Consider the following 14,520-nt stretch of genomic DNA (forward strand, 5'->3'; position numbering starts at 1 on the left):
TCCTGTTGTTTATGTTGGTAGTGTAATGACCTCGCCGGTGACATAACAATGTCCAGTCATAAGTATTTTGAAGGAACTTTTAATGCAACCCCCAACACGGTCCCTACAACGTGCAAGCCCCCACCCTCCTGTTCTCCCAAGGCCCTCCCCCAGCTGACCTTATGATTCGAACATTGCAATACATGCACGCAGAACAACTGGCATAACGGACAACGAAACACAATGCAACACATAACACACAAACTATTTAAATGTAAATTTAAACATGACTCTGCCTTAGCCAATCATAATCGCTTATCTCGTTGTTAAACCCTACCGGTCTCCTCACTAGCAGTTTGTGATTGGAGCATGGGGTGCGTTCGGATTACCAAGGAACCAAGGGCGTAGCAACCGGGGGGGACGGAGGGGACGTGTCCCCTCCAATATTGGAGACAGGCGCATCTGTCCCACCTAAAAATTATACCGGGGGAGAAAAATATTTTATTTTATTTTGAAAGCGCAACACAGCGTCTTGTCACCGCTTCTTATTCTAAAAAACTGGATGATTGAGCGTGCATTTAAAGAATTGATTTGATATTTATCAGTTCATTACTGCCATTCAAAATGTGTTTTCCTTTACATTTACAAATGTATTTTTTTAGTAGAATAAAATATATTTGTGAATTTTTTCAGTGTAGTTAATTTATGACATATTTCTGTTCAAACCATTAACGGATCTGTCAGGTTTCAGATATGTGTCCCCCCCAATGTTAAACTCATTCCTACTGTTCAGCCCCTGTTCAGAACCTTTACCATTACCGGCACTAAAGAGAGAAAAAAGAGTGCATCCTCATTGTAGGCTACCCAGCACTTCTGAAATTGCACTTCCGAATGCGTCTCTCAGCACATTTCAAACCAAACTGACGCCCATGGGTTGAATTAGAGTGTTTACAGATCTTTTAAAAATTAACCTAGAATAACTAAACGCTCGGCTAAGAGTTAGATTATTGTCAGCTCTTAGGAAGAAAAAGTAGATGATTGTCACTGTTTTACAGGAGACGTTCGTAGTGTCATGTAATCCTGCCGAAGATTTAAACCTTTTATTTGAATAAATGACTCATGTAGGCCACTTTCCTTGCAGGAAAACATTACTCAAGCGATGAGCTAAACCATCCACATATTCGGCAAGTAGCCAGGGCCCCGGCTCCTGTCCCAGGGTCCTACTTCCTGTCCCGATTGTTTGTTTCTGTTATGCGTTCTGCTCAAAGTGAAGCATTCGTAATATTAGAACAAGGTTCAAAGTACAAAAGCCATGGGACCCATATACAAACAAACCACCTCCCCTTGTTACTTCCTCGGAATTGATGAAGAAATCAATTCCTGATTGTTACACTGTCCACCATGTGCAGTTTGACTCCAAAGTTTGAGAGAAAGTAGTGGCTCATCCCCCCCCCCTCCCCATCAGTTGGGCCTGGTGACCTCCGACCTCAGCAGCCCCGCCCTCCTCAGGGCCCAGTCCACCCGGGGGACCAGCCTCTCGCTGAAGTCCCAGAGGCGCTGGTCCACGTGGAGCTGGTCCAGGGTCAGGTGACCCTGCAGGGGGACGCGTACGTGAACGATGCGGCACACATCCGGCGGGACTTGGACCACCTTCCCGAAGCTCTGGAGCACAGAGTGGACGGAGGTCTGCTGGAGGGACCTGTGGCACACACACACACACACACACACACACACACATGAATGCACGCACACGCCCACGTACATGAATGCACGCACACGCTCACACACATGAATGCACGCACACGCTCACGCACATGAATGCACGCACACGCTCACGCACATGAATGCACGCATACACAGTGGCGGTTTTAGGCACGGGCGAACCAGGCAGCCGCCCGGGGCGCCATATTTGTGGGGGGCGCCAAATCACGTGGGGGGCGCCGCGAGCAGTAAAAAATAAAAACGTGCCGCGAAGTGGTTTTCAATGAAGTACATAAAATGTGTGTGGGGAATTGGTATATTTGCGCCCCCTCTGGCTGCAGGTGCACACCTGCTGGCTGAGAAGGTGCCGGAATGAAACCCCCACTGAAGTCCGTAGGGTCATGATACAAACCCTCCCCACCCCCCCGGAGGAAGTTACGCCCCTTGCCCGGGGCGTAACTGGCCATAGAACCGCCACTGCGCACACATACACGCACATGAATGCACACATGCACACACACGCAAGCACGCACACACACACACGCACATGAACACACATGAAAGCATGCACACACGCATGCACACACACACACACACACACACACACACATGAACACACAAACACACATGCACAGAAACGGTTAAACTTGCTGGTGCGTCACAGGAAATTTTATTTGTTTCCATTTTCCTTGTTTGGTAACAGTTGGTGTTATCTACCTGATGCTGGTTTCTAGATAACACTGGATTCAGAATTCCACGTATGTGGTATTGGGTGCAAGTGGGCGCTGGCGTCTAAGTAAATGACCGCTAGCCAATCGGAATGTAGATGTCTCTCGCCGGCGTGGGTCCCAGTAAACATACGCGCAAGAGCGATATGAGCTGTCAATATTTTTGACAGCGTTTTGAGCTATTCAGCGATTTTGCATGTTTTACAGCTTTTGGTGTGGACGTAAAGTAAGAGCTGGTAGGCCAACTCTACCTAGTCAGTGGGAGCCTAGCTATTCTGTGTTCAGAGAGCCGTTTTTAAACATGACAATGGAAAAGCAGAAAGGAAAAAAAACCCACAACACTCAGACACACACAAACACACACCCCCACACATTCACACCAGAAACGTCCCTCCCCCCCCCCCCCCCACACACACACACACACACAGACCACTAGAGCAGGCTGCCCACATAACTTATCAGTGAAAAATAGGCTCTATGTGTAAGAAGGGTGTGTGGCTTTTAAGAAGGCCACGCCCCTCAACCCAGTGGTTAGACCAAATTTTCCATTGACGATGATTGCTGACAGTGACTTGAAACCAAACTTTTGTCCTCACATGTGATGAGTCCAAATGTCATTTTTAACAATGTTGGTAAAGAACTTAAGAAAGTATTCTATTTAAGAATGGATGTAAGGAAAACAGGACTTGTAAGGCAAACATTGAGTTGATGGTACCTGGGCTGGACTATTATCTTGTAGGGGTGGAAGACCTTCCTGTTGGGCTCCTCTCTGTAGATGTGCTCCAGGATGTTCACCCCGGGCACCCCTTCCCACTGAGGCCGGTGGAACCGTCCACTGGGCTCAAAGTGGATTTTGGGAAATATGTGGTTCTCAATGAGGAAGACCCCCGCCTACGAAGGAGAGGACGAAGCAGAGGGGAGATGAGCATGAACACATGAAGAGCCTAGAGTTCACCCTAGACTCTGTATAGCCTCACCCCTCATACGCACTTGTTGTGCGTCCTTCTGAAAAAGAATACTTAACATTGTGGAGCATCTGATCCTAGCTGTCTTCGTTGTATACGGGGAAGGGGTTTACCTAGCGATCGTTAGTGCTTGGCACTTGGTTCTTTGAACATCCTCACTGTACCAACAGCAATATATTGTTGTATTCCTTCAGACAAATGAACGTATTATAAGTCACTCTGGATAAAAGCGTCTGCTAAATGCCCTCAATGTAAATACTAATCAACACGATTCATGTTTAGAGTCTTTATCTCCATGGTAGGGCTGGGCGATTAATCAAATTTCGATCTCGATTTTTCTATTTTAGCGTCAAACGATCACAAAACTAATATAATTGAGTTTTCAATTTTTTTTATTTTTTATTTAAATGTTTTATAGAAAGTGCAGAAGAACAGATGGATACATATCTGTACATTATTTAAGATTTGAACTTTTTGCTTTTTGACCATTATGTGTATTTTTTAAAGCTATTTCAAAGTTCTAAGTTACAAAGTGGTTTTGGCAGAGACATGCTAAATAAATACGTCATGTTTTCAAACTCAAAAATGATCGTTTGAATAATCGTGATTTCAATATTGACCAACATAATCGTGATTCCGATTTTTTCCATAATCGGGCAGCCCTACTCCACAGCACAAAAAAAACGACCCCCCCAGTTACCCAGTCCCCCGACTCCAAGGAGGTCGTCATGCCTACAACCCCCCCCCCCCCCCCCCCCCCCCCCCCCCCCCACCCACCGTGGGGTGCTGCTGCTGCAGGGTGGTCAGGGCGGCCACCAGGTCACCGTGCCGGTAGGGCGTGATGATCTCGTCGATGTCGTTGAGCAGGACGTAGCGGGAGCGCTCCATGTAGCGGTAGGAGCACTCGTTGAGCGTGGTGAGCTGGCCGTAGTAGTGGATGTCCCCGGGGAATAGGGCAGGCTGCCAGCCGCTGGACGGGGTGAGGTGGCGGTCGATGGGCCAGGGCACCACCTCCACAAAGCCCTCCTGGCTGTAGCTGCGCAGCAGGCGGCTGAGGTCCGGCCCCGAGCTGGTGTTGTAGACTACCACCCGGTTGACCCCCAGCAGCCTGGGAGGGGGGCAGGAGGCAACAGGGCTGTACGTCAGAGTGCATCATGGGACTTCTTGATGGGAACGCTCCAACGTATTCATAGAGAGTTTGATTTTTGATTTGATTTGAAAGGGATAATGTGCAATTAAAAACATAAATGTAACCATTTAATGCATTGCACCAGAGTTAGCCTTAGGCCTATGCATCTGCAGTCCCTGGGTACAAATAAATACAGCACAGATAAAAACATCAAGCATCACTCAAGTAAGGACATGTAACATACAGCAATATATCGCACAGGAAGTGCCCCTCACAGGCACACATAACCACACACACACACACACACACACTACATGATCAGAGGGTGTGGCAGCATGCGCAACACAGAACTGTGGCAGAACTGTGAAGATCCTGAATAAACGTGAATATAATATATCCTATTATAATAATATATAATATGTCACCTGGGTGAAGGAGAATTTTGTTTTACACATCTCGCATGACAAACGCTGTGGCAGTTTCAAACACAGCGATGTCTTACCATAATGAGCAATTACTTCACCGTTAATCACTTAACAATTACCAAAAAAACAAACTACTTCCATAACATCTAACAATCCAACGCTGCCGTGCTTCCAAAACGGAGGTCACTGCGTGGTAAAGGCGCCATGTAAAGTTCTCTTTCGTTTAATCGATTCTACCCTGGAATCGACCCTCTGCCAGCCCCAGAGAGCTGCTCACGGCTTTGACAGGAATCCGTACCGCTCATTGTATTGTGAGGCATCCATATAGTATAATATATATATATCATATACATAGATATATATCAATATAGAGATATAGGAGCAGGGCGCTCACCTGTACATCTCCAAAGTCTGCGTGAACTGCAGGACGTTGTTGTAGTCTCCGAAGAGGTTGGAGATGCAGACGGTGAGGTTAAGCCGGGGCTGGGAGGCCGCTTCCCCACCCCCCCGGTTCCTGATGGGCAGGAAGGTGCGGTTGAGGGCGGTGGCGTCCGGGCCATGGCCCTCCGGAACCAGGGTGACATGGGTGGCCAGGCAGCCGCCGGGGATCCGGCACAGGACGTCCGTCGCTCCGTAGGGGAAGCCGAAGTGGTCCGAGTGCGTCAGGACCTGGGCAGGAGTCTCGCTGGACGCCTCGCTGAACGACGTCCGGTTGGAGCAGCAGAAGACACAGCGGAGCGGCTGGATCGAGTCCCGCCGGAAGATGCCGATGATGCGCACGCCGAACTTCTCCACCCGCCTGTCGGCGAACGCAGACACCAGCAGGTGCTTGGTGTGGGCCAGCGGCATGATGGTCTGGGCGGACACGGCGCCACAGGCAAGGTTGTGTGCGGGGTCATGGGATGGCGGTAATGGTCGGAACAGTCTTGGAACAGGCAGACGAGTGTCCTGGATCCTCAGGAACAGGAGCAGGAGGCAGACGACAGAAAGCAGGGCGAGGAGCAGGAAAAACTTCCCCCTCTTACCCGTCCAGTTCTCCATCCCCATCGCCATGGGAACGGAGTCGGGAGGAGGAGTCAGGACGAGGAGTGGACAGGCCCGAGGGAGCTCGCAGTCTAAGGGGAGAAGTGTTAGTTTTAGCATTCAGCAACACGGTCACCACTCAAAGGCCAGGATTGTGCTTTATGTAAACAATGAAACCTTTCTTTGCCCTTGCTGAGTGGCACAAATGAATGCAAATGCATGTGACTCATGATGGGGAAGCACCTTTCAGTCTTTTATTGAGTCAACACATCAAACACAAACACAAAAGTAATCCAGTAAGCAGAGCATACATAACACATCATCGTCACGTTGATCTCATTATATTATCTGGTTGTTACAAAGTGACAAATTCCCTCTCAGACGCACACCACACACACACACACACACACACACACACACACACACACACACACACAGGCATAACCTCTGCTACCTACAAAGTTAACATGCATCTACTCATGCGTGGAATTGAACTAAATGCCAAAGATAACTGTTAACCAACCAGGCACTTCTTCAGGGACTATATATATATATATATATATATATATATATATATATATGTTTTTTATATTTCCAAATGTGTATGACACATTCATTCTGGACGTTTTCTCATAACATTTTTATATGATGTATATTCATGCAACATTGTCAATTCTTCCAAACAGTTTTCCAGCTTTGGAAATATAATTAAACATTCCATAAGCTGTTGTGATATCACGTGAGTCTGTCAAAGTATACATTGTATTTCCTCTTACAATGTTTTAGTATGCCTTGTGGAGGACATTTTCAGGGCCCTTTAAATTTTGGTAGTAATTAAGGGTTAGGGCTAAAAACACCCTTCGTGATGCGCACACGCACGCATACGCACGCATTCTTGGGCGTTCGTGTACTTCGCGAATTCCCAAGCATTCGTGTACTTTAGATGAATGGGGTTAATGTATTTTATCTTTTCTATATAGCTTATTTGTTTTGTTAAATGTCATGAAGTCTAATAAGATAAATGATGTACAAACTTATTAGCGTCATATAGTTGAAGGCTATATGAGTTAAACGGCGGATAACATTATGGCCACAGTGGCCGAAGCAGTAGCGATGCTATCTCTGTAACCAAGAAGTTGCCGGAGTGGTTCTCATTATAGTCATGTACCGCTTTTGCTAGATTGTCACACTTTTATGGTTGCAATGCTTTTTAGTCAGCCAGCCAGACATCCTGATGATATGATAAAGTTTCAAATTCAGTGCCTTCATGATATTCGTAGTAGGGGAGAACGGGGTAATGTGAGACATTGGGTAATGTGAGACACCCCCTGTATCTAGGCAACGGGACACATTTGTGGTCATGTGACCATTATGTTTTCAAGCCCCTCCCATTTCCCCTTGGCCATGAAGGAGAGAACCTCCTGGTGCTGTGGTAAGCATGTTTTTTTCACAAAAATATATTTTTTGCATGTTAAAGTAAATTTTCTTGCTGTCAACTTAATCAACTGTTGTGCCAAAGCAAATTGATTCAGGTAGAAAAACTTATATCATACATGTTGATGAACTACCAACATATAAAACCATGTGATGATGCTAGCTGAAGATTGGCTTGATTTACTAAGAGAGGTCATTTTTTCTAAAATGGTGGTGGTGGGGGAAAGTGAGACAAATGCTGTGGGGTGAAGTGAGACAGTGTCTCACTTTACCCCACCATGAGGCACAAGTTAAGTTTAGTCTTAAACATATTTTAATGTAATATTACGTCACATATGTTTTATTTTTAATGTCATAAACATTGTAGAAAAGCCATCATGCCAAGGATATACAGCAGGAAGACAACCTGGGGCAAAACATCCCTTGAGGAGATGGAAAGTGCAGCCGCTGAGGTCAAGGAAGGGAAGATGTCTTTAAGAGCAGCTGCAAGGGACAGACATATTGACAAGTCAAGCCTCCTAAGGTTCATGAAGAAAAAAGAGAAAGGGGAAGTAAAATCAGTAGCCTGGGGTGCAGTAGCTGAGGCAAAGAGAATATTCACAGATGAGATGGAGGAGGAGCTTGCCCAACACTTGAAACAACTAGCTGACCAGTTCCATGGCCTTCCTCCAGTTAAGTGCCGTCAACTGGCATTTGAATATGCAGAGAAAAACTATATCCCTGTCCCTGCCAATTGGACAAAGACACAATGTGCAGGTAGGCTAGGGTGTTCAAGAGATCACATGATTCTGTAGGTTAACTAAGGCCAACAGATCTTGCCACAAAGCTAAATCTTATAATAATGAATTGTCTACTCTAGGTGCAGATTGGTTTGGCAGCTTCCTAGCACGTCGCCATCTCTCTGTCCGAACTCCAGAGGCAACATCAATGGGAAGGGCTACAGCCTTCAATAAAACTACAGTCGCGGAGTTCTTTGACAATCTGGCTGTAGTGATGGACAGGTGACAGAATTAATTCTGTAGTTGCACATTTTTATGGAGGATTTACCAGTAATATTTGTTTTTGATTCTGATAAGGTTCTTCCCTTGCGTCTCATCTTTAACAGGCATAAATTCCCTCCACACATGATTTACAATGTGGATGAAACAGGCGTATTTACAGTAAAAAAGCCACGGCAGGTAAGCTACACATGATACACTAGAGAGCACCAGGCTGATACTGAGTGGCTTGTGATAATGACCAGCTAGCTATTGACAGAATGCAGAAACTAATGCTATTAGTAATTTTGTGAACTTGTCAACTGGAAAAAATGAATGGACTGAAAATAAGTACAATTAAATACAAATTTCAGACCAGTGGTAGCCTACTAATTGCACATGCCATTGATTCTAAACTTTCTATTTGATTCAGGTTGTGACAGAGAAAGGAAAAAAGCAAGTTGGTTCTGTCACATCGGCTGAGAGAGGAGAATTGGTGACTGTGGTGTGTGCAGTGAATGCTGCTGGGAATGCCACATTTCCAGGAGCCAAAGGTACCTCCACCAGAACGGGATGGATGAATGAAGACACCTGGCCTGAGTTCCTTGATCACCTGATACAGCACACTAACTGCACCCCTGACCGTCCCATGCTGCTTATCCTGGATAACCTGAAGGCTCACATCTCACTCAAAGCAGTAGAAGTAGCCAAGAGCAACGGTATTGTTCTGCTCACCATCCCTCCCCACACATCCCATCGATTGCAGCCTCTCGACGTGACCGTGTATGGCCCGTTCAAGACCCAATACAGCCAAGCTCTTGATGGGTGAATGAGATCTAACCCTGGCAAAACAGTCTCCATCTACCAGATTGCTGGACTTGTGAATGAGGCCTTCATGTCAGCAGTGACACCACGCAACATCACTTCTGGATTTAGGTCCACTGGGATTTTCCCATATAACCGAGAAATTTTCCCTGATGGAGCGTTTGCACCATCCATGGTGTCCGACCGGCCAAACCCTGAGCTGCAGCCTGCCACTGCAGATGATCCGGATGGTCCACCCACTTCAGATGGTCCACCCGCTGCAGATGGTCCACCCGCTGCAGATGGTCCACCCGCTGCAGATAAATCACTTGATGATGCTAATTCATCCACTGCACATGGTCCACATGGATGTGCCCCGCCAGCTGACTCAGATGTGCCACGTGTTCCCAGCCGACCTGGATATGTGTCTCCTCGTGAAATCGTACCACTTCCCAAATGTTCCCCCAGAACACAAACCAAACGAAAGCGTGTGAAGACAGCCATCATAACTGATACTCCTGAGAAGCAGGCAATTGAAAAGGCTTATAAAGAAAGTCAAAAGAAACTGGCAGGGAAAAAGCAAAATAGCAAAGAAAAGGGAAAACCGAAAAAGAAAGCAACCAAAAAGAAAATCGTAGTTAGCAGCTCTGAGGAGAGTGATGTCCCTGTCCCACTTGATGATGTGTCTGACGAAGAGAGCTCTGAGGATGAGAGAAGTGATCCAGGAAACACAGATCTGTCCGTGGGTGACTTTGTCATAGTAAACTTTGCAACCAAACACAGGAGCGTCCGTTACATTGGCATGGTTGAGAAAGTTGAGGATGACGAAATACTTGCACAATTTCTCAGAAGAATCAAGGGAAACATGAAAGAGTGCGAGAGACCCATGTTTGCTATAAAGGAAAATGATGTGGCACATGTTCATGAAAGTGACGTGGTGAAGAAGCTGCCTCAACCTAAAAGGCCTGGAGGAACCACACGGAGAGAGCAACTCTTCATCTTTCCCTGTAACCTTCAGGGCTGGAATGTAGAGTAGCCTACTTCGAGTTAACACATAAAGCACATCCAAAGAGTAGGCTGATGTTCTAATCCATGTGGATCTAGTCCTGTGTTCTGACTCCCAGACTGTGTTCTAATCTATCTGGTTCTATCTGTCATTTGAATGTTAATTAAAACATTTTGAATTATACTATGTTGTATTTGATTTTGTTCAGAGTTACTTTACAGTGTTCAGAAAAAAAAAGGGCTTAATTGACAATCCCCATGATTCTGTAACTAGTCTGAAATTAGTTGTGGAATGTGTGGTTGTCAAGCAAGCTGTCAGGATTCTAACTGTTACAACATGTTTTGTTATGGTAGTTTCAGAGTGGATAAAGTAAGTGGATCAGTTTACCCCTTGCTGATTCACTTTACCCCATTGATTTCGCTGGTCTGTCTCAGTTTACCCCTGAGATGGGGTAAAGTGAGACACAAGACCACTTTTTAAAAAACAATCATATTTTCACTGCCCTTCGTCCTGAATTCATTCTGATAATTTCCATGGCTAGGAAACATCCTGAATTAATGGTAAATGTGTGCATTTTACTGATATGTCATTTTAGCTGGCTTAGAGGGGAGCAAATGTAAAAAATGTCTCACTTTACCCCACTCTCCCCTACAAGCCCTAAGGCATGTAGAATCACATCTGAATCTAGCAATAAGTCAAAGATTAAAGTTAGCTGTTTTACTTGCGTGTTCTATTGAGGAAGCTAACAATGCAAAATAGTGTAACTATTTCCAATGCTATCCTGGGCAATCATGGATGTTTACAAATGTATGCCTTTTTGAGGAGTCTGATCACCACACTTAAAAACGTTTGAAGAAGATCTTGTCAGGGTTACCTTGTCTGCAGCAGTTTTTTAAAATTATTATTACATTGTGTGATCAATAGGCCCACATTTCTGTGTGCTTATACCAAGGGGAGGAGAAGGAACCGGGGGGGACGGAGGGGACGTGTCCCCTCCAATATCGGAGACAGGCGCATTTGTCCCACCTAAAAATTATACCGAATCTGTCAGGTTTCCGATATGTGTCTCCCCCAATGTTAAACTCATTCCTACGCCCCTGGCTTATACTGACAATTGCACCACGGTACAAATAACATTCACTTTGTAATATCCTACAGATAGATGGGTTACTGTGATTGGTCAGATGACACCTCACTTGCATATGTGAAGGGTGAGGCGCGAGGCGTTTTGTGTGTCACAAGGAAATGGGCGCTCGAATAAAGTACCCGTCATGTTAAATCGGTCCCGTCATTTAACAGCTACAACATAAGAATATTACACACTTGTAATTGTACCAGGGTAGCATATACGGATCATTTTAGGCTACCAGGGGTGCAAATAGCCTCACCCAAATAACATATTAATATATAAGTGTAATACATACAATAATTAAGCACTTTATGGGCAAATAACTTAAGTTAACAAACAATACATTCTGAATCGTTTTTGCCCTTAAACCAAATCAGGCATTTCAGCTAATAGGTCGCGGCTGCATTAAATTGATTTCTATCAGCATTCAACACAATGGGAGCTGCGCCTTGGCTCCTAGGCACAACTGCCACATTGGCCCGTTGTGCCTAGGAGACAAGAGATCCTGCGACAGCTTGGACTATTCTTCAGCAGTCTATCAGGGCTGTGGTGGTTGTGTCTGAACCCTTTTGGTGCGTGTGCTCCTGTGGCGCACAGTGAGCGCCTTCCGGTCCGCTGAAGCTGTCCTCGAGGACTGCTGCTCCACTTCACTTCTACTCCCCCTCGGTTTGCGTGGAGACATTTAGGATATGTCCCCTACCCCCCTCGAATTCAAATGTGCTACAGTCCTGCGAAATTAACGAACTATAGGGATTTCCAAAAAAAAAAAAAAACGGGAAGGTGGATTGGTCGAGGGCGATAAGCGCTCATGGTCTTTCAAGACCAGAGAACCTTTCGTTGTCGTGCTAGACTTTTGAAACAGCTCAGGTGTGTAACGGGACACATTTAAAAGTGTACTTTAGCATTTATAAAACTGTATAAACTAGTAGCCTAACGGATATGATGACGAAGCCTAACGGATATGATGAGAAGAATCCGGCTGTCCGCAGACAGTGATTATATATTTGTATTAACAGTGTAGTTTAGTATATAGTGTGCTTACTTTAAACTAAACCCTGTCTCAACACATTAAGGTTTCAGGTTTTTAGCCTGTGTATCGTTTCTTCTGCTTAAAAATGACCTGTGTGGGTATCCTCGAACTTATCCATAACGTAACCTAGTAGGTTCAGTAATTGGGACGCGTATTACCCATATGTAGTGAGCCTACTTACCGCTATAACATATCCAGAATAAAAGCAGTGCAGACCAGGCGTCTTTGTAAATGTCCTCCCTGGAGTTCACAGAGACAAAGTATCCGCGACTTGATCTTGAGGTCTACTGATTTGTTAGTTGACTCTTGCTTGAGAAGGCACTCATGCCTGTGTTTGTAGGTGCATGCGTGTGCATGAGCGTGGGCGTGTGTGTGTGTGTGCGTGCGTGCGTGCGTGTGTTTCTGAAATCAAGCTCCACCCATTTATGAGGTCGTAATGGCAAAGCTCTATGATACTCGTAGGCAAATGTTGGGTATCGTTTAAAAGCAGCCACGTCTATAACATTTCTTATCTAGGAACTCAGAGGCTGCGGTCGTCTCTCTGACCGCCTCTGGCCTCTCCCAGTGCGTTTCGTGGATAGATAAGGTTGGGGAGCTCAGTTAATCTGAGGTCATCACCTGCAGCATTGGACCATGCCTTCTATGTAATGTGTAGTCGGCCTATCACTTGGGGATTTTGATACGCTTTTTGTTAGTTTCTGGCTGGGGCGTTTCTAGGTTTCTGAAACATCAGGGGCTCAGCCTAGAGCGAAAAGAAAATTGCGCGAGTAGCGCGCGGCATTTTTTTTTTTTATGCTTTATTGTACATGTTTTTTTCATAATTCTTTACCTAAGTAAACAAAATGCACAGTTTATTATAGCTGGGACTCAGAACACAGGACTAGATCCACCTGGATTAGAACATCAGCCTACTGTCCTACTCTACATTCCAGCCCTATATGTCCATCACTGTAATAAACCCAATTAAAGGCCTACCTATGCACAACAATGCACAACAATCAGTGTTATACATTGCGTCTTTCTTTTGTTTGGCGCACATGGCTAATTTGCACACTCGCACAGGACTGGCTGGCTCCACTTGCCAAACAAAATAGAACATAGCCTATTTGTGAATCTAAATAAATAGTTTGAAAATTTGCAAATGAAAACAAAAATCTACTTTCGATATGTTTTACAATTTAAGATCACCATGTCCAGTATTCAGAATTCAAAACATTTATTCACAAATAGGCTATGTTCTATTTTTTTGGCAAGCGGAGCCAGCCATTCCTGTGCGAGTGTGCAAATTAGCCATGTGCGCCAAACAGAAGAAAGACGCAATGTATAGAACTGATTGTTGTGCATAGGTAGGCCTACTGCAGGGTTAGTTGTGGTTGGTTGTGGTCTTAGTGAAACAGCCTAGCCTTGGAGTTGGAGTAGTTGGAGTGATTGCGTGATTGTGCGAGAGAGAGAGCGCACCTGCCGTGGTGATGTTTGGCTTGTTGTGGGCTTTGTGTATGTGTTCAATGATGTATCTGTCTGATCGTATTAGGTGTAGATGGATGGTTAAATAATGTCACAAGGTCGGTCATACTGCAGGCTCTCATTTGCAAGTGCACTGATTGTGTGCCCGTCTCCGATATGCTATATAGGCCTACCTGGCATTTATTCAGTTCATTGTTCTTCTGAGTGCGCAAGAATGGTGCCAATTATTGTTGTGTTCGCATTGAAATGCACAACTTTGCCTCTCCCTGTTATAAAATAACGTGCATTTCAACAACTTTAGCCAATGCAGGCTCCTATGTCAGTGTCGCTTAACGAGTGTGTTTTAAGTGTGTGTGTGTGTGTGTGTGTGCGTGTGTGTGTGTGTGTGTGTGTGTGTGTGTGTGTATGTGTGTGTGTGTGTGTTGTCATTTAGGCTATAGATATAGACTGATTGGCTTGCATCCATGAAATATTGTAATGTTATGGCCTAGGCTACTGCATATTGAAAACATTTAGATCGGTGTTGCGCAACAATCTGGGGATGAGGACATCCCCGAATATTGACGGGTATTTCGCACACTGCCATCTTGTAAATGACCCATATAATTTTGTTTTATCATATTTTATATTATTGAGATTGGTTTATAGTGTCTTGGATATCACATTTGTTCATTCAAATTTGTATGGTGCCCTAAATATGTTTCTGATTAATATTCATAGCGAATT

The 14,520-nt window shown here is 45.0% G+C and overlaps 1 protein-coding gene and 1 long non-coding RNA gene across 2 annotated transcripts; one reads left to right on the plus strand and one right to left on the minus strand.

Moving 5' to 3' along the window:
* Positions 1–142: 142 nt before the first annotated feature.
* LOC307086534 (uncharacterized protein) lies at positions 143–12,711 on the minus strand. The gene is made up of 5 exons (XM_079751775.1): positions 12,512–12,711; positions 5,322–6,042; positions 4,151–4,481; positions 3,124–3,299; positions 143–1,678 (listed from the first exon to the last, which is right to left on the minus strand). Exons 2-5 carry the CDS (start codon positions 5,978–5,980, stop codon positions 1,441–1,443), a joined length of 1,404 nt encoding a protein of 467 aa, XP_079607901.1. The 5' UTR covers positions 5,981–6,042; positions 12,512–12,711; the 3' UTR covers positions 143–1,440.
* LOC307087020 lies at positions 7,756–8,650 on the plus strand. The gene is made up of 3 exons (XR_013812470.1): positions 7,756–8,140; positions 8,244–8,385; positions 8,490–8,650. It is a non-coding gene; the product is annotated as an uncharacterized lncRNA (long non-coding RNA).
* Positions 12,712–14,520: the final 1,809 nt, after the last annotated feature.

Source organism: Pollachius pollachius (genome assembly GCF_949987615.1).
Source record: "Pollachius pollachius genome assembly, chromosome: 15".
In the NCBI taxonomy this organism is placed as follows: domain Eukaryota; kingdom Metazoa; phylum Chordata; class Actinopteri; order Gadiformes; family Gadidae; genus Pollachius; species Pollachius pollachius.